Genomic DNA, 21,820 nt, shown 5'->3' on the forward strand with positions numbered 1-21,820 from the left:
TTTTTTTTGAAAATTTATTTCTTATCAAAAATTGTTAACATTTGTTTAATTAAAATGTAAATTGGTATAAATGTTATTGGAAGATGTATGAGATTCAATACGCAGCGCGCGCGAATCGCGCACCTGTTATGTACTAGTCAAATCAAATATAAAATTTCTGTGATTATACAATCGTGAAAGCCATTGGATATTGAAAGCGTTCTGGAATATTCAAGATATCGATTTTGTGTATAATTTTGGGCTAATAAAGAAAAACAGTATCTTTTAGTAAAAAACGTATATTGATAATTCTTTTTTTTAAATATTTTTTTGGGGCCATCTATTTTAACAAAATATGTTGCGAACAATTCTAAATTACAATAAAATGATGAATTTCTTACTAATTAACTTATCAAAATCTTTTGTAAATGTAATAAAAATTGTTATTACTGTTAGTATTAGATTCTCATTTCTGATTACTTTTTATTCAATTAAAATTTATACAATCGAAAATAACTCGAAAATGATTATGTATTGATAATATAATTACTTATTATCTTGCATTTCTACTTACAAGATTTTAGTATTAAGACTCATATAAAAAGATTCGAATTGTGTAATCGAATTATTCGAACAGCTCAAACGAAACTCCATTTGTTTGTTTTAATCAAATAGTTTTGACATTAGAAAAAAATTAAGTGAAAATATTTATTGCAAACAGAAAATAAATTTTTTTTCCTTGAAATAACAAATCTAACAGATTAAACAATTGAAATCATTCAAATATCTTAAAGCTAGAACGAGCCGAACAATTTAAAGTTTGATTTGGAAATTCGAGCTGTTGTTCAAGCACATGAAAATTTCACACATCATGAAATTAATTGTATAATTACAGTTGTACCCATTTTTTAAATCCCCTTTATGACATATATATATACATCGGATAATCCATGCTGCATAATTATTTTTTTATATGCTGATTTAGCCTTGGTAGTCAAAATAATCGATTTCTTTGTCAGCAATTTTAGTAGCTGACGATGATGGCAGCAATTGCTGATTCTGCTTTACAGGTAACGAAAGAACAGTCCTGCAATATATAATTAATTACATATTTTAGTACATATATATTCATTTATTAATTCGTTGAATCTTTTATTAATCCGACAGTTACAAATAAATATCTTACTTTGTAGAGTTATTTCCCTTCGAAGTATTGAGTACCGGACCTGGAACCTTTCTCTGTCCCTTCTCTCTCTGTATCATTTCTAATAAACTGTAACTTGGTAGCCAACACTGCAATGAGATTTGTTACTGAATATTTGTTACTGAAATGATACACGTTTCAATTGAGCGAGCTTTTACCTTATCTTTCACGGCAGTGGCAACGACGTTTCTCTTTGGCTCTTCATCGTATGCTTGACTCTCGCAGCCAAAGTGCTGGCACGACTCGTGCACGAAATGACGCTTTTCCCTGTTCATAACATCGAACGAATAACTCCGGGATTTCTGTTTGGACGTTTTCGCTAGCTGCACCAATTCCGTCAACTTGTCGTGGACTATTTGACAGAAGTGCGGATCTTTCTTGGCCCACTGTTTCATGTAATCGCTATATCTGGGCATCAATTTGCCGCTTAAGTCCGGATTAACGATCTGCAGTCCCAATGCAAGCCTCCTGTTTCTTTCTATAATCTTGCACTCGTCGTTGCACTCCAAAGTCTTCAGTTGATTTTGTTTCTTCGCACCTTGCCCGAACACTTCGTCTAAATCGACGGAGTGACCGAGTTGCATATCGGCCATCTTACTAGCCAATATATTGCTTGCTATCCGCTGATATTCCCGCGCATTATCTGCACAGACACGACTCATAGTCCTGTGTCCGCACTGGCAGGTAACCTGTAAAGTAAATACAATTTATGGTTAAATAATAATCCCATGGTACAAAACTTGTTGAAATTTTATCACGATGCGATCGCTTTCAAGTGGATCGCCTAAGATATGCAAAAACAGGAATTGTTCCTTACCTTAACCATCTCTTTGCAAGGCGTATCTGGACATTTGCCTTCGTGGCATGGAGTGGCGCAGATATGCCCGCACAGTTCTCTTAATGCGGCACAAGGCTGTGTGCACTGCTGGCCGGGTTTTTCGCAGGGTCCAGCGTGACACATTGTGATACATCTATGCCGTCCACACGTCAACGGCTTGCTGCACGGAAGACCGCACGATATCTCTTTCACGTGGCACGGCACCGCCTTCCTGAGCTCGTGTCTGCCGTGGCACCATCTCTGGGTCAGGACGCTACAAGGTGGACACGTGGGCTCGCTGTGACAGTTGTGCAGTACCTCGTGGTCGCAGGCATGCTCGCGCGAACACGGCCGGTTGCAGGTGGGTCTCCTCGTGCCGCACGGGACTGGCGGATAAATCACTTCTGCGCCACACTCGCAATACAGTTCGTCGAAGCTGCTCTCCCAGCAAGGCGAACATCTTCCTGTCGGAGAGAAAAAAAAAAATTTCATTTTATACTGTCCGATTTCGATGATAGATACAATTACATAGATACAAGCGCGTGCGCTTACCTATATGACATCTCTCCTGGCACTTGTGCCGACCGCAACTCAAGTTTTTTGAACACGGCAACGGACAGATGTGCTCGATGTCGATGCAGCACAGCTGATTGCAGTTGTGTTTACCGCAGGATCTCTTCTTCTTGCAGCGTTTCTCGCAGCGCGCGTCGTCGGCCTTGCTCGTCAAGTCCCTGCAAGCGATCTCGCGGTCCATGTTACCACATCGGCACTTGACGTCGGTGTTCAAATCGCATTCCGGACATTCCCCCGTGTGACACGGTGCCTTGCAGATGTGCGGATTACCTGCGTGAGCGAACGGAAAATTCGATTTAGCGCGTCTGCACGGTGACGAGACGCAAAGCGTCGATATCTCGGAGACGCTTACTAGGCTGGCCGCATTTCAAGCGCTTCGAGCAGATTTTATCGCAGGTCGGCACAGGATCCATACAACTCTCTCTTTTCTCCGTTAACGGCGTCTGACCGCAGCAACACATTGTAACTTTTTCGGGCATCAAGGAACAGAACTCGCAAGACTCTGGATGACAAATCTTCTGGCAATAATGTTTCTCGCAGTCTAACGGTTTGTTACAAATATTATCACAGCAATACGTATCTGCAACGTTGGCTCGGCAGGGTACCTCTTGAGTTTTCTTACTACAGAAACATGCTAAACAAAATAAAACAAAACATTACAATTGTACATTGCTATCTAAGATAATTATTGCAAACTTAACGTATTTATCTTAATTTAAAAAAAATTAAATGTACGTTAAATGAAGAAATTGAAATATTACTTTGTTGCACGACTTTGTCGCAAGGCCCGCACTCCCCCTGATGGCACTTCCTCTGGCAGGTGTGCTTGCCGCACGACAGATTCTTCTCGCATATCGAATCGCACATCAACAACTGCTGAGCGCTACACAGTAGCATCTTCGACGTTCGTCCGCAACCGCAATACTTGGTTACCATCGCCACGCACTGCGGGCAAGAGCCGGGATGGCAGAGCAAGGTGCACTTGTGCGTGCAATTTTTCTTGGACAGATGCCGACCGCAGATCTCGCCGCACGAATGTGCCACGTCCCTGCGATTCCACTCGGGCATCTTCATCTTGCCGCAGAAGCAGAAGTAATCCTCGGGCACGAGGAAACTAACGTCCCGACAAGCCGGGCACTTCCAACTGTTGTTCTCTAAAAGAAAAATAGACGAATGAGATTCGACAATTCGACGATTCGGCACAACCGAATGACCAAAAATTCCGACGAGTTTTTACTCACCGCCCTGAGACGACTTCGCCCATTTTTTTATGCACCTCAGATGCAACACGTGATAACAATTGCTGCAGGACCAAACGTAATCGCTCTGCTTGATATGCTCGTAACAGACCAGGCACTCCAACCCTCCCTTGTTCAATTGCTCGGTTAATCGTTCCCTCTGACTCGCGTCGTCATCTGGATAAGAATATACAAAGTTGACAATTATTTCATTATTTTATACGATAACAAAATGCCATCTCTTTGAGGATAGACCGTAGAAATATGCATACCAATTTCATATTTTTTCCTCGGATTTTTCCCCGGCAGTGCGGGTGTCGACTCATTACTTTCCGTCCTATCTCTCCAATTTTCCACTTTCTTCTCCTTATAACTTGTTTCGTTGTTCTTTCTTTGCGTATACTTCGCCGCTGCCGCTGTTGTTTTACGCCTGGTACCGGGTTCAGACTGCATCTCGTCCGAATTGTATCTGTGATAATTGGACGCGTTAGCGAATCGCTTAACTCTATCGTTTCGTTTTGCTTCAAGGATCTTTGAAGACATATTTTCCGAATCGTTATCCTCGCGTGCCAATGTTCTTTCTCTGCTGATTTTTGCAGACGAGTCGTCCTCTTGAATCTCTTCAACAATACCCCTATTTTCCTGATTACTAAACGTAGCGACTGAATTAGCGGCAGATGCGTGGGCTTCTTCAGCGGCATTCTGTTCTGCGAAAGACACGTCCGACTGATACTTCCTATTGTAATATCTGCCGTTCTGAAATTTATTGTAATTCCTCGCGTTGTACGTCCTGTGAGCATCCCTGTAGCCGGATCTCGGCGGAGCCTGCGTGTCCTGCGGCCTCTTCTGTCTGTAATTCGCGTCCCTTCTGTTGTCGTAACGTCTCTCGCCCTTGTACACGTGATCCGCGGACGACACGGCTGACTTTGGCTTGAATTCCTGAGCGCAAGCGTTGAACCCACTCCCCGTCGCGTTGCCGTTATCGTATCTCCTGAATCTGGCGTCCCTTCTGAACTTGGCCTGGCTGTTGGGCACAAATTCGTTGGCCATGGGATGCAGATTGGAGTTCTCCACGACAGTGGACTGGATGATGTCGTCTGCCGACGACGACGACGGCGGCGGCGGCGGCGGCGCCGACGCGTGCTTGCCGGCCGTCCGGTTACCCCTGGTGGATCTCGGCCTATAGCCGCCGCGGGAGAAGGGCAGCGCGTGGTGCGACGCCGTCGAGGCGACGCCGTTCGACGCCCGGGCGTTATCCGCGGACGAGGCGTCTGGCAGTGCACGTTCCTGATAGGCGTTGTTCTCCAAAGGCACCTGCATGTTCGACGGGTGCTGGGCGCCTGGGACCTGGTAGAAGGCCGCCGTCGGTCTTCTGCTCCGCTCGTAGACGTGTCCCCGACTCCCGTTCTCGGCCCCCGGAGGATAGTAGCCCGCCGCCGCCCCCGCGGATATGTCGTGCAGATACGCGGAGTTCCCGGCGAAGTACGTCGTCGGCCAGTTCCCCGGGGCAGCGTCCGCCGCGTTCCGGTCGGTGTTGTACATCAGGTAACTCAGGTCCTCCGGATACGAGCCGTCCCAGGTGGCCATCTCGTCGTCGCGATTGCACAGTAATTGCACAGTAACGCGAAACCGCACACGTAACGCGGAGGGGGGGAGGGAGAGGAGGAGGGGGAAGTGGGGAACCAGGAGTGCTCCCGATAAGGAGCACGCGAATCTCTTATCTGCCGAGATCGAATCCCCTTGCGGGAGAAAGAGAGAAAAGAGATCGGAAAAAATCACTGTTTCGATGAATTGCAATATGTTGTATGCTAGACCGCGCGCGTGCGATGCGTTCCGGAACGACCTTGTCCTAACCTAAAAAGAAATTCGAAAGGGTGCGCTTAAGCCACGTGTCTTATTGCTTCTCCTGGCTTCTCCGGCCGTTTGAAACTTTTAAAATCGATCAAAACGAGAATTCGAAAACTGTGGAGCACGTATGAGCAAAATTCTCGCAAACCTTTCTCCTTCCAGCGGCGATTGCAGTACCCTCTGATGGAAGCCTCCAATTAGCGGAACTACGTATCCAGATGTGAACACATCGGTATCATCGTAATCCGATCAATAAAATTTGAAAAAACTGCAGTATTGGGCAATACGTATATGATAGAAATTATGAGAAAAAAGAGATTTCAAAATAGAACTTTTATAGAGAGATTTGCGAAAGAAACGAAGTACAAAAAATATTTTGTTTGCAAAAATTTAATTTTGAGCGTCCGAAGTTAAAAACTGAATTTCGCACAATTTGAAATTCATAAAAAATCACGATAGTTTATTGTGAAAGAGAACTGCAGAGTAAGAACAATAAAATAAATACCATGAGAATGAATTAATAAATTCTAAAAACTTACTGTTATTAACAGCCATTATTTTCGCCCTTTTATTATATATGTATTTTTATCTTTTGAAATTATATAGATAAAAGAACGATTATTATAAATAATAATGCCATTAGAGGCCGAAGTAGCAAACGCAAATATGTACGTAATATAAAATTGTATTTGTATATAAAATTATAACCGTGTACAATTTTTTTTTTAACGTGTTTTACATTTTCGGCATTCGATTGGTGTCGGATATGCGGGTCTACACTGCGATCAAACTTTTCGTATCAAAATTTGTTAAAAAACATTTTATATATTACTCAACTAAGTAACCCGTTAAAATGTAGCCGCCGGTATCGTTCGTCAGGATATCGGGATGCGTCCTGTCGGGCAACACCTGATACGAACGTAAAAAATTCGTAAACAATCTCACATTTATTACATTGCGTTTCTGTTTGAGTTCAAAGTAAGTCTCCTGTAGAGGCTCGCGAAACGCGTGGAAGATGACAAACGGCCGCGAAATTCCCAAGAAGGGCAGCAGCGCGTTCGCGATTTGCAAGGGATGCTCTCTCGCGAAGATAGTCAAGCCACGAGCCTTCGAGTTACTCAATAAATCCACAGCGTGTTTTGTCTCCAGCAACCATTTCGGTTTTTTCGGTTTCTTCGCTTCTTTCTCGGGCTCCTCAGACTCGAGTTTTCGTTTCACGGCGTTGCTATTTTCCCCGGTATCGTTTGTGAGAAGCGTACCATTTTCTTCCGCCCCAGTTTCCACTTCCGAAACTTCCATATCTGTTTCGCATACTTGGTCGTTCTTAGTTTCCTCCTCGGATTCTTCCGTTGGTTTTTCACCTTCGCACAATTCTTCAATGTTACTATCGACAGTCTTTTCAGAAATATTGTCTACTACGTTTGATTCGCCCTGGTGGTACAATCTCAAGAGACTGTAGATGTTTACCATGGTGTGCCTGTCTTTCAGTTCCTGTGGAAAATTCATGGCTTCGACGAGTGTGGTTTGAGGCACGTTACCGGGATGCAGGTTGATGAGACGGCCGCTCGTGTTCGCGCCTATTCTGTCGAGCATAGCCGCCGCGGGCAGTCCCTGGAATCCGCTGCTGTACAGCAGGTGCAAGCCGTCGGCCTGCACGTCACTGTAGGACAGTATCTGCGCCAGAGCGTCCATCCTCAATCCCCCGATCTTCTCGTGCTTCGTCGCGAAGTACACCTCGTGCAGCGACAATATCGACGTCCTGTGTATCGTCAGGAATCTGAAATACTTGCGCTTCTTCTTCCTGATGTACTTCTCCTGCGAGTACTCCGTTTTGGCGGCGAAAGACGTGCTGTTCTCGATGAGGCTGCCGATTATCTCCCTGCCGGTCTTGCCGGCCTCCTGCAGCCGCAGAATCTCCTCCTTCGACAGCCGCTGCGACGTGCCGTCGTCCACGATGGAACGATTGTCGCAGCCGCTCAGCTCGCCCTTCAGATCGTTCCACGACTCCACCCCATCCGTCAGCTTCAGGGTGAAGGTGTTCCTGCTGTCTGGCAACGGCACCATCTCGAAGGTGCTCCAAAACGGCCTGCCGATGATCTCGCGCATCTCCACCCTCTGATCCTTCCCCAGCATCAGAATACCGTTCTCCGACACTTTGTATATCTTGCTGAAGCCCTGCTTCTTGACTATCACGTGGGTGCCCACCGCGATCACATCCTCCGCCGACTCGCACGTATCCTCCGCGGTTGCGCTCATCGTATCCCCGAATTGTTTTACAGGTTAAAGCGCTCGCTCGAATTTTTTACATGTCGGGTCCTGTAACATTATCACATGTTTACTCCATATATCTCTATTATTCTTCCTAGCTTTTCTACAGCAGCAATATATCACCTTTAATGTTTCTTTCCCCTTTCTCCTCAACCATGCCGTGCCATGCCACATGCATGCGATTATCTGCCAAGTGCCATTTTCGCTCTTTTCAGGTTAGGCCAGTGCATAGGAAAACGATATGACTTAGGTAGTAGCAAACTGCAGTTGTGGCCGAGAATTTTAAAATGGTAGTATGTTTTCGATTGTGATTTAGCTAATTCGCTTACTTGCCATTTGCTGGTAAGGTAATTTTTTAGGTTGGGTAAGCACTGGTAAGCACATGGGTGGATCGATGGGCCTTGCATCAGTTTGCATTCCTCCAGGAATTGCGTGTACGCATTTGTATACGATACTCGCATGTCGGGTGTAATTTCGTGTTTTTCTACACAATAATGCGTCTAAAGTAACTTGAAGTAACTTGGATGTAATCTTAATCATAGTTATCGTTCATATTGATGTACAAGACGTTTTGAGTGACACGCACGCTTGATGTAGGTGTATTAAGTATCATTAACATTTAACAAAGTCTTTAAAGTTCTTCTAACAATATGTCTCACGTTTTAATGATTGTAGAGAATAATAAAAATGGATCGCTACAATGAATTCCAAGCCATTGTGCTCGCCGGAGGAAAAGGCTCCCGCATGACAGAGCTGACAGCAAGCCAGCCGAAATGCCTGCTACCGATCGCCAACGCTCCCATGATCTGGTTTCCCCTGCAACTCCTCGAGCGTTCGGGCTTCAAGGAGGCGATCGTCATTATCGCCGAGGAAAACAAGTCCGACGTGTCGGTGGCCTTGGATAAATTGGGTCTGAAAATCAAGCTGGAATTCGTGGGAATTCCAGGGACCGAGGACCTTGGCACAGCTGATTCCATCAGGCTCATTCACGAAAAAATTTATACCGATATCTTGGTGATATCCTGCGACCTGATCACGAATGTGGATGTATTGGACATCCTGAACTTGTACAGAAAGCACAATGCGAGTCTGACCGCTCTGATGTTACCTATGCCGAGAATCCCGGACGACTTTGTAACGCCAGGTCTGAAGAACAAGCAGAAGCCGGAGACAGATTTGATCGGCATCGACAATAACACAGGGCGATTGGTATTCTTGGCTTCCGCGTCTGACTTCGAGGAAACAATTAACATCTCGAAGAGGCTTCTCACGAAGCATGCCAGCTTCACCATTAACTCCAAACTGATGGATGCGCATTTGTACATTATTAAGAAATGGGTGCTAGATTTTTTAATATTTGACAAGTGAGTGATTTTATTAGAGAGATACATTGAGAGAAGAGATTAAATGTAAATCTAATTAAATGTAAAATTTTTTTTTTTCAGAAACTTTACGACTCTGAAGGGTGAACTTGTGCCATATATAGTCAGTAAACAGTTACTTAAACCTAAACAGTCTATGGATGACAAGACTTCCATAGTGCAAATGGATTTGAAAGAGGATATCTCCCACTTTGCAATGGAGAACCCGTTAGATGAGCTGATAACAAAGATGTCAGCCTTCAATGATCACAGAACTGATCTGGAGGACCCATATAATGGGGATGTAATACGATGTTACGCTCATGTACCGACTGAAAATTTTGGTCTTAGAGCGAATACCATACAAATGTATCATCTTGCTAATGCTAAGGTAATTCAGTTTGCACAAATCTCTATGTAATTCAGTAATGATATATATTATTTTAACGTATGAAATAAGTCGGGATCTCGAAGTGAAACTTGACCGACTAAAAGTCGATCGCTCTCGTACGGAGCTACGAATAATATATATATTATATTTACACTTTAATTCTAAATTGAGGAATCTGTATCAACTGATTTGAAAAATATCTCGTACAGATATCAGAATGGTGGACCTCTGCCAGCCAGTTGCCGCTTTTGCCGGCATTGTCGAAGTCGGCGGTTGTAAACACAACACAGCTGCAAGAATGTCGCGTAAGTGATAATTCGGTTATTGATAGCAAAACGTCGTTGAGACACAGTCATATCGGGCCTTGCACCACCGTGGAAACGAAGACAAGGATATCTCAGAGTGTGCTAATGGGATGTGTAACTATTAAGCCAAGGTGAGTTTGATGTGTTTATTGAGTGAAAATATTCGTCTAAAATTTACGATTTGTTTTTTTTTTTATGCAGATGTGTCATTCACAATTGCATACTATGCAATGGTTGCATCATCGAGGAAGGCACCGAATTGAAGAGTTGCATCGTTGGAGCAGATTACGTTGTGAAATCTGACAGCCAACACTCTCACGAAGTACTCACTGATGCAGATAGGCTTATAGAAATTTAACTACCCACATTTTGTACTGTTTACAAATTATAAATATATTGTAGATATTATTTATAAAAAATGTTTAATAGAAAAACAAGAAAACTACCTTTTGTAATTGATTTTTTTTTGTTTTAGTTGGTAGAGAAGTATATTGATGTATCTAAATGCAGCAATTTTATGTTCAGATTGATAAAAGTTAGGGCATAATTTAGATTAATATTTCTTTATTAGACCGTTTTTTATTTAAAAAAATTAAAATTTGTATAATGCTTATGTATATATGTATATTATAATTTTTAATTTTTGGCTTTGTGATGGTAAATGGTGTAAATTGAAATTTACCTTCCGAGTAAGAATTTCGCGATTTAGTTTCAATCGGCGTCTACAGAGATCGTTCGAAAACGTCTCGTTCTCCGGCTGAATTTATAACCTCTTTCGACTGGACGTCGGACGAAGGAACGTTCGGATTCGGAACGGAATAAATCGTCTTTTCTCTGGAGTGGTCTTTCATCTAAAATGGTGAGCGTGAATTTATGTTATTCAAATCGATTTATTTTACAGCGATCCTAACAGCCGGCTGATTTATCGGCGCGGAAAAGATGTCCTGAATTTTCGTAGAACCGACATAATTAAATAATATCGAGCGAAAAAAGATCCGCATGACATGGACATTACTGCCATGTACTGGTTTATAGGTTATGATAATGTTTATCTGATAACACGTTAAGAGTCACTCATTTTTCCCGAAGGATATTTATTTTTTTCTTATTCTTCCATAGAGATGATCTAAAAATTACCCTTCTTTATCGTCGTTCGATCTTCATATCGTTGAATCTTATTTTTTTCTCTAATTTGTGGACATGGAGTCGGATGTTGCAGTTTAAGTTCAGTATGCTTTTTCTTGATGTTCACAGACGAAGGGTACGTCCAGCTTTGGTAAGCGTCGTAACAAGACGCACACGTTGTGCAGGCGATGTGGACGTAGCTCTTACCACATCCAGAAGTCGCAATGCGCGCAGTGTGGCTACCCGGCTAAGAAGATGCGTTCGTGTAAGTCGCTGTCTTGCAACGCGACACGTTTGCCCGTAGACGAGTGTCACGTTACGTTTATGAGATATCGAATATTTATTGTTAATTTAAAGATATTAATTAGATGTATGTTTCGCAACATCACAGATAACTGGTCGATCAAGGCGAAAAGGAGGAAGACCACCGGCACTGGCCGCATGCGTTATCTTAAGATCGTGCGCCGTAAATTCAAGTAAGCGTTAGAAATATGAAAATAACTAATAGCGTTTTCGGACAAATTATAAAAAAAAAATTAGGGAATGTTATATGCATCTTTTATTATGATAAAAAATGATATAAAACTGTTTTTAAAAAACTGTAAAAATCTGTGGGTCAATTGTTTTAACGTTAATTATAATATTTTCAGACGAAGCGGATTTGTTCGCTCCGAGAGCGATTAATAACGTCGCATGCTCTCCTCGCCCAATGAGAAATCTAAAATAGAGCACGTGATGTTATTAATTGCTCTCTGAGCGATCAAATCCGCTTCGTTCAAAAACGCTATAATTAACGTTAAATCAATTAACCTATAGATTTTTAACAACTTTTTCTTATAGTTTTATATCATTTTTTGTTACAATAAGAAATGTATATAACATTATCTAATTTTTTCGTAATTTGCCATATATACAGCACCTATAAATGGTTATTTTATATATTTATAGGAATGGATTCAGGGAAGGCTTGCCAAAACCTAAAGCTGTTGCAGCTAAGTAATAGCATCAATACCCTGTCTCATTGTCTAATTAAGTTGTACAATTTTGACTATCAATAAAAAATCGAAAACATCTGATCACAATATTTAGCATTTCAATGAGAATTTCTTTTATTAAATTCTAATGGAATGATAATCACATTTATTGGATTGTTTACTTCTCTTAAATATTTGCAGCTATATAAGCCTTTAAGTTTCATACGCTTTTACACCATCTAAAGACTTTCGGTTTCTCTCTGTATAATTCCATTCTTGTAAATGATAATACACTTAAGTAAGATAGCTTAAAATTAAGTATATTATCTCGACTCCCCTCCCGTTTCTTTTTCTATTGATACATTGAGTAGCATTTGCAAACACGTGAGATGAACTTCTGATAAACCTGTATACGTATTCTCACGTATTATATCATATCTGACAAGAAAATTTTGAAGAAATACACGATCGGAAAGATAAGAGGCGCGTTGTCTACGTATCGTTTGCGCAACCTTCGCGGAATTTTTAATTGCCGCGACGTCCCATATATTTAGCGAGCTTCCGACCTCGCCGAACAGTACGTTCAATGCATGATGACAACTCGGATGGTCGCTGCAGCTCCATTGTGCATCTAGGCGTCCGCCGATACCGCACCCGAAGATCGTTGATCTTCAGCCCGTCAATTCGAGAGTTATGCCACGCAACAATACTCAGCGAATGTTTCGTCTCCACAAGCACCGAAGAATCAAGAAGATTTGCTCGATTAAATAATAGTAAATTTAAAGAGAGGGAAAACGCGCACTTAGAAACAAATTCAAATAGGTGACTGAAAGGAAATAATTTGGTCAAGAAGACATATGAATTAACGTTTCTACTACACGCAGATAATTCTCGAAGGGTATTTACAATTACTGAAAAATTTTGCTCTTTGAAAAATCTGTTCCATAATACGGAACAAAAACGAATTTATTACAAAACTTGTATATAATTCTGTATAAATGGGCGTTCTGCGTCAACTACTGTTTGGTAAGTGCATGTTTTTTTTGTTTTTTTTAATAATCGCTTTATTGTCTGAAATTTATATTTTTGGCTGTGCAGGTAAATATCTGTTAGTTACCAACACTGTGAGCTGTGGCCTGATGATGGCAGCGGGAGATGTGATCCAACAGCGCAGCGAGTATTGGAAGAAGCATTGTCACAAATATTTTCCAGGCAGCGTCATGGCAGCGTCACCGGAAGATGAAAAGGTGACGGCGATTTCCAGCAGTCCATCTGTATACGGACACGACTACATGCGGACCAGGAACATGACGGTCGTGGGACTGCTTCAAGGTCCGTTTCATCATTGGTTCTACACAATCCTAGAAAAGGTTTTTCCAGGCAGAAACGCAAAGTCTGTTCTAAAAAAGACATTTCTCGACCAATCGATCGCGAGTCCCACGTGCCTGACGATATTTTTCGTCGGTCTCGGAATCCTGGAGAGTCGTAAAGTCGAGGAGATCAGCAAGGAACTAAAGCTGAAGTTCTGCGAAACGTGGAAAGTACGTACGGAACTATATTCGTTAATCGGTATTTCAATAATCGTAAAGAGCGAATTTGTACAACAATTAAAATTCAGAAACTGCTATCGAAAGCTTTAATTCTTTTTAAAATATACGTAATAATCTATTAAAATATTGCCAGGTCGACTGTTGTTTTTGGCCTCCTATGCAATGCATTAATTTCCTCTTTGTGCCCCTGCATTATCGGGTACTCTATACGAATGCTCTGACGATGGTCTATGACATTTTTCTATCATATATAAAATATGTAAGTTTTACCTTCGTATGTACAGACGGGGATGCAAATGCCTTTATACGTTTATAACTTGTTTTTAATTGCTTTATCAAGTTACAATTAAAAAAAAAACGAATATATATTACATTGCGATCGAGCAATAAAATAATTATAACTTACTTCATTCGCAGGACGCTCACTTCGAGTGATAGAAATCTCATGGCTAGTCCGAACAAAAGATATGACTGTACGAGTATAATTAATTGTTAAGCAAGCATTGTATATATATGTTTATTATTAATTAATATACGCAACAATGTGCAATAAAATGCTATCGAAAACAATTTCCAAGTAAGATTATCGTATCTTCCCGAACTGATGTCTTATCGCGATTCAATCTATTTGTTCATTTCTACAATTTTTACCAGATGACAAATAATTGCGAGTAATCACTTGCCGCAGTTCCTGGTGCGAGAAACTATCGATATAATTAAAACTCGAATAATGCTAGAATATCTCGAGAGGTGCTGCTAATAATTGCAACACTGCGGTGATTTCCTTTGAAGAAATGATATAAGCTTAGCGTTTTTGTTATTAATTACAATTTCTACGTGGCTAATCTCAAATCGTAATTACTTCAAGATTAAAGAAATTTAAACATCACACACTCGGATGTGCTAGATTCGTGTTTATCTTTCTGCGAGAATAAGAATTCTTTACGGACATCTCCTATCTCGTAACTTTTGTTAGTTCGCATACGAAGAAATCCAGAAAAATTCGGCGGAGAATTCGGAAGTTTATTGATGTCGTTCAAGCATGAATCGTAAATAATTGTTGTGGAAGAATGCCTGTGATTGCGAAATAATGGCAGAACGCGATCGAATATATTGGTCTGCGGACACGCGACACGTGTCCGCAACGGAAAGGCGGATTGCGTCTTATCGCGCGCAATAATCTCTCATTGAGTTTATTTATTTGCTCGACAGCTTTTGTTTGGCATTTGGCGACGGTGGGATTACACGGTCTTCTAACCAGTCAGACGTCGTCACAAGCAAACATGATTAACGGACATAAACACAAACAATAAATTCAACCGTCGTGCGACACAAATAATTGACGGAAATAATTTTTGCACGTGAAATGCAAGATTTTTATAAATATGCCTCATCGTCACTCGCCTGTCGTGTTTTTCTGTTTTGCCTATAATGAGCATTGCGCCCTGGAATTATATATACGTATGATTTTTATAACATTTTTACGTTTCTGTATAAAACGAGAATGTATGCAATATAATGTATATATAGCGAGCAATCATGATACAAGATCTCTACGTAATTAAATTCTTCTTTCCTAAGTTTGTTTACGCCGTATTATTTTATCTCGAACAAAGAAAATCATACTTGTCCTATATTACTCTCTCATACCTTTGCTTATCTCGTTCTGTTTTCTACAATGGTACATAAATTGTAGTTTCCAACTTTGATAGATTATTTGCGATATCGTCAATGCAATCGGAAATTTTTCGCTGCGATAACAAATATCGATCCTTCATACGTCAATATACAAATCTTCATTGTTTTCTCTGCGTTAACCTGCGACCGCAAAATTTTAAAATTAATTTACGTTTAATATATTTTTTTTGTCAGGCATTCTTATAATTAATTTTTACGATATTTTTTTAATTATTATTAATTATTATTAATTAACAAACTAATCAACCTATCTAGCTATATTTGTCAAAAGGCGAACTTGAACTAAACTCCGATTAATCAGCGATTATAATTCAAATGATATAATAAAATAATCGCTTACAGCAAGATTTCTACATAATTCATATATCGTTTTTTAAATAATCTATTTTTTTTGCAAAAAAAATTAAATAATAGAAAATTAATTAAATTGAAAAAATTAAATGATAAAAAATTAATGAGGCTGTTTTTGCTAATAAAAGTATCACTTGAGTCTTGACACGTTATTTACGACAATTAAACTTACAAATCAATGATTTAGTTTTATTGGCAAAATCGCTTAAAGGCAAAATGTCAAATCTCAGGTAATAATAATTTGTTGTTTTTCATCTAATCTATTTTTACAATTTTTTGTTCGACAAAAAATTAAAAATTCTATTTTTATTAATAAAATAATACCACTATTATTGTGATTTGATCAAATTGTCAACCGAGTTAATCGGAATTTGGTCAAAGTGTCTCCCTTGCAGATATAAATAGCGAACTATCATATGAGCGAGCGAGCGAGCGAGAGCGTGTGAGGCCGGAAGGAAGGGAGAAGAGAAGTGGTGGGGGAACTCGGAACAGCCGATGATTATTAGCCTGACTCCAGTATGCTCCACTTGAAATTTTGGTTATAACGGATAGTGATTAATTTTTTTCCCTCGAATACAGATGTACACGAGGCATCGTTTGCAGCGTTTCCGCGGCGGCAAATGAGACACGTTCGACGTAGCATGCATCTCAACTCTCGACAAGCCACCTGAAGGCTCTCTTCGTTTAATTGGCCTACATAACCGCTCCGACAATTATGAATTTGCAAACGCTTTTTCAGGATTTTAATCCAAGGTAATTTAATTCCGTGTCACAATACAGCAATCGTGACTCATTACGAATACCTACGCAATGACATTATTACTCACGCAAGTACGAATTTTCCAGTAAATTTCTGGTACACACATGTCTGATGATATTCACGGCTCTGTTCGCTCTTCGACTGGACGGTTTCATCGAATGGAGCTATTGGTCTATATTCAGTCCGATATGGTTTTGGAAAGGCATGGTGATCCTGGGAGCGATAGTCGGTAGTTACGTCTGGTGGAGGCATCCCCATGCGAGATTAGAAGGGGACGCCTATGTACAATATAAAGCGATGGTGATCACTCTGTCGTTGCATCTGGTTCTGTTGATGTTTGAATTGTTGGTCTGTGACAAACTAGAATCCGAGAGACACTTGTGGATACTGGTATTCATACCCTTGATTTTTATCTCGATAGTATCAATTATAGTAAGTATAATTATTCTTCAAATCGCTACTGACAATGAAGACGATTGTATTGATGAGCACTTTCATTTTTCTGATCCCTCTCTGACTTAGGTTTGTATCTGGGCGGTAAAAAATGATCGATCGTTCGAACTGGAACTGTTTTGTGCGGTGAATGTGTTGCAGTTTATCTTTCTGGCTTTGAGACTGGACGGCTTTATAACGTGGAGCTGGGAGGTTGTGTTCGTGCCGTTGTGGGCACTTCTTTGCTTATCCTTGGTAGCTGTTTTATATGCGATAGTATTCGCCGCTGTTTTACTGAGAACGCCACAGATCAATGCCCGCCAGAGGCGGACCTCCCTGCACTCCGCGGTAGCGTATACATTTCTCGTTGTTCCCATTTTAGTGTTCCAGGTAATTAGTACATCTTTTTATGCGTGTCTCGTTAAGTAAACTATGATCAACGTAATTTTCTTTTAATAGCATTATTTGATATGAACTACATTCTGTTTTAGGTACTGCTAGCGAATAAATTAGATGGAGATATTTCAATAAATTATATAACAGTGGCAATGCCACTCCTCCTGTCGCACATGACTCTTATTTTTATGTCCTTTGGTGCAAAAGGCGGAAATAGATGTAAGAAATAATTTTGTAGACTATTATTCAGTATCATTCTAGAATCATTTATCATTATTTTTTTCCTCTTGATGAAACACATGTGTAAGATCGTTTCGTTATTAATTTTATTAGCATGTAAGAACGATGGAATTTTTGTCTAGGGTGGTTTGGTATCAGAAAAGACTTTTGTCACTTCCTGCTAGGTTTATGTCCATTACTTCAAGAATACGGTAATATTTCGTATCAACCAAGAGACGAGCGAGATCAACCACCATCTGAGCCAATGATTCCGGAAAAGAGCGAGAAGCTCATTAAGAAAATCGACCTAATGAAACCTGTTGTGCCTATAATCTCTATAGACATGCCTGACTGATTGGCTCAAAACAGGTATTCGCTCGTAAGGATATATTTGAAGAATGTATCATATGCAGCATGCACACAATGCAAATTGACAATATCTAAAGTTTCTCATTCTGTTATCTTTTAGGGTTAGCTCGGATATTTTTAAATCGTTATTTTTAATGCAACTGACTTATACAGAGGCCAAATATCTACTATAAAATAGTCAGGTATACTTTTAAATAATAAATACTAAATATGTATAATTAAAATTATAAAATTATAACGGACTCGAAATTAAAATAATAAGAGTTAATAATAGGGCAATGAGAGTACGGCGTGGTATTTGTGATTTGCAAATGATTCTATAATCTTCAAACGTTTTGGAAATGTTTGAAGATTATAGAAGAATCATTTGCAAATCACAAATATATTACTTCATTTAATCATTTCTTGTTAATTTTTATAACATGCCTATTAAGTATCGTGTCGTATTCTCATTGCCCTATTATTAATTCTTATTTTTTATGTATAATTGAATATAGCTATATTTGTTTATGTATTAATTACTTTCCTTCACTTCATATTAAGGCCTTATTAAACAGAGATTGAATTACACGGATATATATATGCCGGCTGGGATACAAGACTGAACACCTCGCATCTCTAGAATAGCATTGTCAGGAAACGTGAAAAAGAAAACGAAAAGAGCGTCTGGACAAATTAGAAAAAGTGATGTTGCTGTTAATGTTGCTGGACATCGTAATGTTAAATGCCCAATCATTTATTATATTAAAATGTAGAAATAATGTATATACAGACTGTTATATATCATAATAATATTACATATAATGAATATTAAATATTATATGAGTCTACCATCCGCAACGATGATAGACAAGTGCTAGTAACGTTACATTATTTTATATATATATTACATCTAAAAAAAATATTATCTAATAAAGTTTCTATTTTTTGGTATCAACAGCGACGATCAATTAATTTCTGCGATACTGCTAATTTAATATATGGAACGATATTGCATGTGGAATATATCGAAACTATTTCAGATTTTTAGTAATACTGTCCAACTTTACTGCAAATATTATAAGCATTATAAACATAAAAGTGAATACGTTGAATTTTCTGTTCGACATTGCAAAAAATCTTTGTAAGTTATCATGTAATTCTGTGAAAAAAAAATAGAAAAGTTCGTCGTAAATATTTTATTTCGTCATGTATCCTGTTACGGCTATAAATTTCGTTGAAACCTCTTTTTCACTTCTCAGGAGATTACCACAGTGGTACGTACTCCGGTACCCACGTACGATCAAGGAGCGAAGATAAGTTCATCGATACTTTAGTGATATCGAAGTCCGCATCTTCTATCAGCGACGTTTCCGAAATGTACAGCACCTGCAGACGATGTGCGCATAATGCAACAAATTTCGCTAATCCGGAACAGCTATAAGATGGAAGAAAATTATTTTTTATTGACACTTTGTTAAACGTTTTCTGGTACTTATATACATCACTGCTACAATACTGAAATATCTATTAATGAGATTCTGAGATATTTTGACAAATTGATGCTAAATTAACAGTGCTGAAGAAAGTGAAGTTTCATCAGTTTTCAAATTGCATATCTTCGTGAAAGTAATGAAACTTAAATTTACAATACTTTCGAGTCTTCAAAGATATTTCAATATTGAATTAGTTAATATATGTTGCGTTCGCATATCCACATACGTGATTTCGCACTCGCCCAAACCGACGGCACTGAGCCGCGAGCATCCCTCGGCCATGGAAATCAGGAATTGATCGATCGGACCGGATCCATAGGCGGTGATAACTAATTCTATCAATCGTGGACATTGCTTGCTTATCCGTGACATTATCGACTCCGATATTGCGTCGCCGAGATATAAATGCGTTACGGGAATGTGCGATGTGAAGAGTAACTTTTGGTCGTTATCGTCGTTCATGTAAGACAGTCTAACGAAAAGTAAAAAAAAAAATACAACAGCAGAGTTTACTTTGACTCGCATCGCGCGGGTGTTGTAGCAATAACTTTCCATCGAGATTACTGATTTGTTTTTACTTACAGCGCAAGATTTATGTTGGGAAAATGACTCGAAAACGCGGACCACGCTTCGTCGCTAACACGTGGAAGAGGCTTCGCTTCCGGGTATGCCTCCACTCGCAGAGTCTCCAAGTGGTTTTGCTTTACCGAACATAACGCTAAGAGCAGCTCGTCGCTCAGCAGGGCATACGATAAGGACAATTCGCGAAGCCATCGGCAATAGTTGGCCAAAGCGAGGATGCCTAAAATATCGGTGAATTTTCTTTAACGCATGTATGTATAACTTACGAAACCACAAACTTAACTTTCATCCGTTGCCATCGACGATTTCATGCGGTCTTCGAATTACCTTCGGGCAACAGCCGTGGAAATCCTTTAATTCGTACAAGACGTAACGTTTTTGGATCGTTTTTATCGTCGCCGCAACGATGATCCATCCCGCGTTCGACATTCTTAGCCTTGGAGATTGTTACTGTAGATTTAAAATGCTCACGGTCGATCCCCTGCTTTGCCGTGCTCGTCGCCGCAAACATTTGCGATCGACGTTTAGTTTTGCACCACTCTTTCAAATTAAATCGGTGAAAATATCGCCGACTAAAACAATATAACGTAGGCTTTCACTGAGGATTAGTGAATATTTTACTCATTTCAATCATTTCATCTTATTTCATAAAACAATTTAATTTTTTAGATGCTCATAGATATTGTATTAAAAAAATTTTTTTAAACTTTGCAATCACTACATCCTCAGCATTTATAATATCACTAATTGAAATAATCTGTTATTAACTAATTATTTCTAATGAAATCTCACTGAATGTTATAAAACTTATAACTGCTACTTTCCAATTTTACTTTCAATGCTAATACACTCCGTAATTTCGTTTAAGGGAATACAGAATATTAATATGTTCAGTCTTACGCGGTATTCGTGCGTTCTGCCGAGATGAGAGTAGCTCTGGATGTTGCCGCGATAGTCTCGATGATAAATCAAAGATACGTTCTTTCTGCCGCGAACCATGGTCCCCCGTGAAACCGTCTAGCTGGACTCACCGAGATGAGTGCTAGGAATGAGCGAAAGGAGTTTGCGGAAGTGGGGACTAGGACATACACGCGAGAGGCACGTTAAGTAAAAGTAAAGTTGCGAAGAAGAGGGTCAAGGACTTCGAGATTGCTAGTTCGCGTATGTTATTCGCGCATTGCTCACGTGTTTCATGTAAAAAGGTAAAATCTTATACGTGGAGTTCTCCACGGAAAAACGTGATAAACGCGTGATTCTAGAATTGCAATTACTTACAAACGCTCTTTCTCACGCTCTCCTAAATTAATAATTATTTCGATCAAGAAAATATTGAAGTAAAGATTACAAGGTTTTCGTTTTGCTTGCACATTTCTTATGAAATCTAGTGCTAATTAATGTACGATCAGACAGTAAAATCCTATATATATAAAGGAAATTTAATCACTTGTAAAATATTATGTTAAACGGTTAAAGCAAATAGTTTTTAAATTCGAAACGAATGTTGAATCAATGAAGATTTCTTAAAATAAAAACTTCTTTGAACATCATCAAATATATCGAATCTTTTACTTTGTTATTTAATTACGACTCACACGTGACGTCCCTTTCACTAGCCGTCCACGTGCTACCGAGCTCACGTGCACGGATCGTTTGCATCCCTTCACGTCTTTCTGACATTCGTGAAGGTCGTACTATCCCAGTCAATTATACTGCTGCATCGTACATCGATGTAATCAAATTGTCAAAGATATAATTGTTACATGTACAACAAAATATATTAAATTAACAAGTAGAGGAAACTAGAAAGACAAAGCATTAAAGAGTAAAGGTATTAAAATTTATGAAAAAATAATTTATTATATATTTTTTACAACAAAAATAGAATTGATAGTATTCGGAAAAATT

General features: G+C 39.6%; 7 protein-coding genes and 1 pseudogene across 11 annotated transcripts; 4 read left to right on the forward strand and 4 right to left on the reverse strand.

Moving 5' to 3' along the window:
* Positions 1 to 320: 320 nt before the first annotated feature.
* Positions 321 to 5,435, reverse strand: LOC105448158 (protein shuttle craft). The gene is made up of 9 exons (XM_011686571.1): positions 4,084 to 5,435; positions 3,815 to 3,988; positions 3,335 to 3,727; positions 2,926 to 3,207; positions 2,553 to 2,843; positions 2,001 to 2,464; positions 1,342 to 1,872; positions 1,166 to 1,272; positions 321 to 1,066 (listed from the first exon to the last, which is right to left on the reverse strand). Exons 1-9 carry the CDS (start codon positions 5,396 to 5,398, stop codon positions 961 to 963), a joined length of 3,663 nt encoding a protein of 1,220 aa, XP_011684873.1. The 5' UTR covers positions 5,399 to 5,435; the 3' UTR covers positions 321 to 960.
* An 893-nt stretch (positions 5,436 to 6,328) lies between these two features.
* LOC105448161 (tRNA (adenine(58)-N(1))-methyltransferase non-catalytic subunit TRM6) lies at positions 6,329 to 8,143 on the reverse strand. Its single transcript, XM_011686574.1, has 2 exons — positions 8,051 to 8,143; positions 6,329 to 7,975 (listed from the first exon to the last, which is right to left on the reverse strand). Exon 2 carries the CDS (start codon positions 7,913 to 7,915, stop codon positions 6,488 to 6,490), a length of 1,428 nt encoding a protein of 475 aa, XP_011684876.1. The 5' UTR covers positions 7,916 to 7,975; positions 8,051 to 8,143; the 3' UTR covers positions 6,329 to 6,487.
* A 151-nt stretch (positions 8,144 to 8,294) lies between these two features.
* Positions 8,295 to 10,403, forward strand: LOC105448159 (translation initiation factor eIF-2B subunit gamma). Of its 2 annotated transcripts, none has more exons than XM_011686572.1 (5): positions 8,295 to 8,520; positions 8,603 to 9,291; positions 9,373 to 9,679; positions 9,889 to 10,115; positions 10,186 to 10,403. In XM_011686572.1, the coding sequence occupies exons 2-5, from the start codon at positions 8,615 to 8,617 to the stop codon at positions 10,340 to 10,342; spliced, it is 1,368 nt and encodes a 455-aa protein (XP_011684874.1). In that variant the 5' UTR covers positions 8,295 to 8,520; positions 8,603 to 8,614; the 3' UTR covers positions 10,343 to 10,403. The 2 variants fall into 2 exon arrangements, with proteins under 2 accessions (XP_011684874.1, XP_011684875.1); XM_011686573.1 differs by having other exon boundaries at positions 8,297 to 8,361.
* A 331-nt stretch (positions 10,404 to 10,734) lies between these two features.
* Positions 10,735 to 12,191, forward strand: LOC105448163 (60S ribosomal protein L37). The gene is made up of 4 exons (XM_011686576.1): positions 10,735 to 10,843; positions 11,239 to 11,374; positions 11,501 to 11,585; positions 12,058 to 12,191. Exons 1-4 carry the CDS (start codon positions 10,841 to 10,843, stop codon positions 12,107 to 12,109), a joined length of 276 nt encoding a protein of 91 aa, XP_011684878.1. The 5' UTR covers positions 10,735 to 10,840; the 3' UTR covers positions 12,110 to 12,191.
* Positions 12,192 to 12,281: 90 nt separating this feature from the next.
* Positions 12,282 to 14,203, forward strand: LOC105448162 (mpv17-like protein 2). The gene is made up of 4 exons (XM_011686575.1): positions 12,282 to 13,109; positions 13,182 to 13,624; positions 13,767 to 13,892; positions 14,051 to 14,203. Exons 1-4 carry the CDS (start codon positions 13,082 to 13,084, stop codon positions 14,066 to 14,068), a joined length of 615 nt encoding a protein of 204 aa, XP_011684877.1. The 5' UTR covers positions 12,282 to 13,081; the 3' UTR covers positions 14,069 to 14,203.
* Positions 14,204 to 16,025: 1,822 nt separating this feature from the next.
* On the reverse strand, positions 16,026 to 16,347 carry LOC105448363 (annotated as a pseudogene).
* LOC105448169 (transmembrane protein 185A) lies at positions 16,169 to 18,795 on the forward strand. 3 transcript variants are annotated; one of them, XM_011686584.1, is made up of 7 exons: positions 16,169 to 16,435; positions 16,529 to 16,874; positions 16,965 to 17,264; positions 17,366 to 17,489; positions 17,675 to 17,858; positions 17,959 to 18,040; positions 18,402 to 18,795. In XM_011686584.1, the coding sequence occupies exons 1-5, from the start codon at positions 16,398 to 16,400 to the stop codon at positions 17,842 to 17,844; spliced, it is 978 nt and encodes a 325-aa protein (XP_011684886.1). In that variant the 5' UTR covers positions 16,169 to 16,397; the 3' UTR covers positions 17,845 to 17,858; positions 17,959 to 18,040; positions 18,402 to 18,795. The 3 variants fall into 3 exon arrangements, with proteins under 3 accessions (XP_011684886.1, XP_011684885.1, XP_011684884.1); XM_011686583.1 differs by having other exon boundaries at positions 16,171 to 16,435; positions 17,633 to 17,868; XM_011686582.1 differs by having other exon boundaries at positions 16,171 to 16,435; positions 17,633 to 17,858.
* Positions 18,549 to 21,802, reverse strand: LOC105448167 (F-box/LRR-repeat protein 3-like). 2 transcript variants are annotated; one of them, XM_011686581.1, is made up of 6 exons: positions 21,508 to 21,802; positions 20,816 to 20,993; positions 20,243 to 20,487; positions 19,916 to 20,135; positions 19,560 to 19,805; positions 18,549 to 19,275 (listed from the first exon to the last, which is right to left on the reverse strand). In XM_011686581.1, exons 3-6 carry the CDS (start codon positions 20,424 to 20,426, stop codon positions 19,104 to 19,106), a joined length of 822 nt encoding a protein of 273 aa, XP_011684883.1. In that variant the 5' UTR covers positions 20,427 to 20,487; positions 20,816 to 20,993; positions 21,508 to 21,802; the 3' UTR covers positions 18,549 to 19,103. The 2 variants fall into 2 exon arrangements, with proteins under 2 accessions (XP_011684883.1, XP_011684882.1); XM_011686580.1 differs by having other exon boundaries at positions 20,816 to 21,802.
* Positions 21,803 to 21,820: the final 18 nt, after the last annotated feature.

The sequence above is a fragment of the Wasmannia auropunctata genome, unplaced genomic scaffold, assembly GCF_000956235.1.
Source record: "Wasmannia auropunctata unplaced genomic scaffold, wasmannia.A_1.0 LD336088.1, whole genome shotgun sequence".
NCBI lineage: Eukaryota > Metazoa > Arthropoda > Insecta > Hymenoptera > Formicidae > Wasmannia > Wasmannia auropunctata.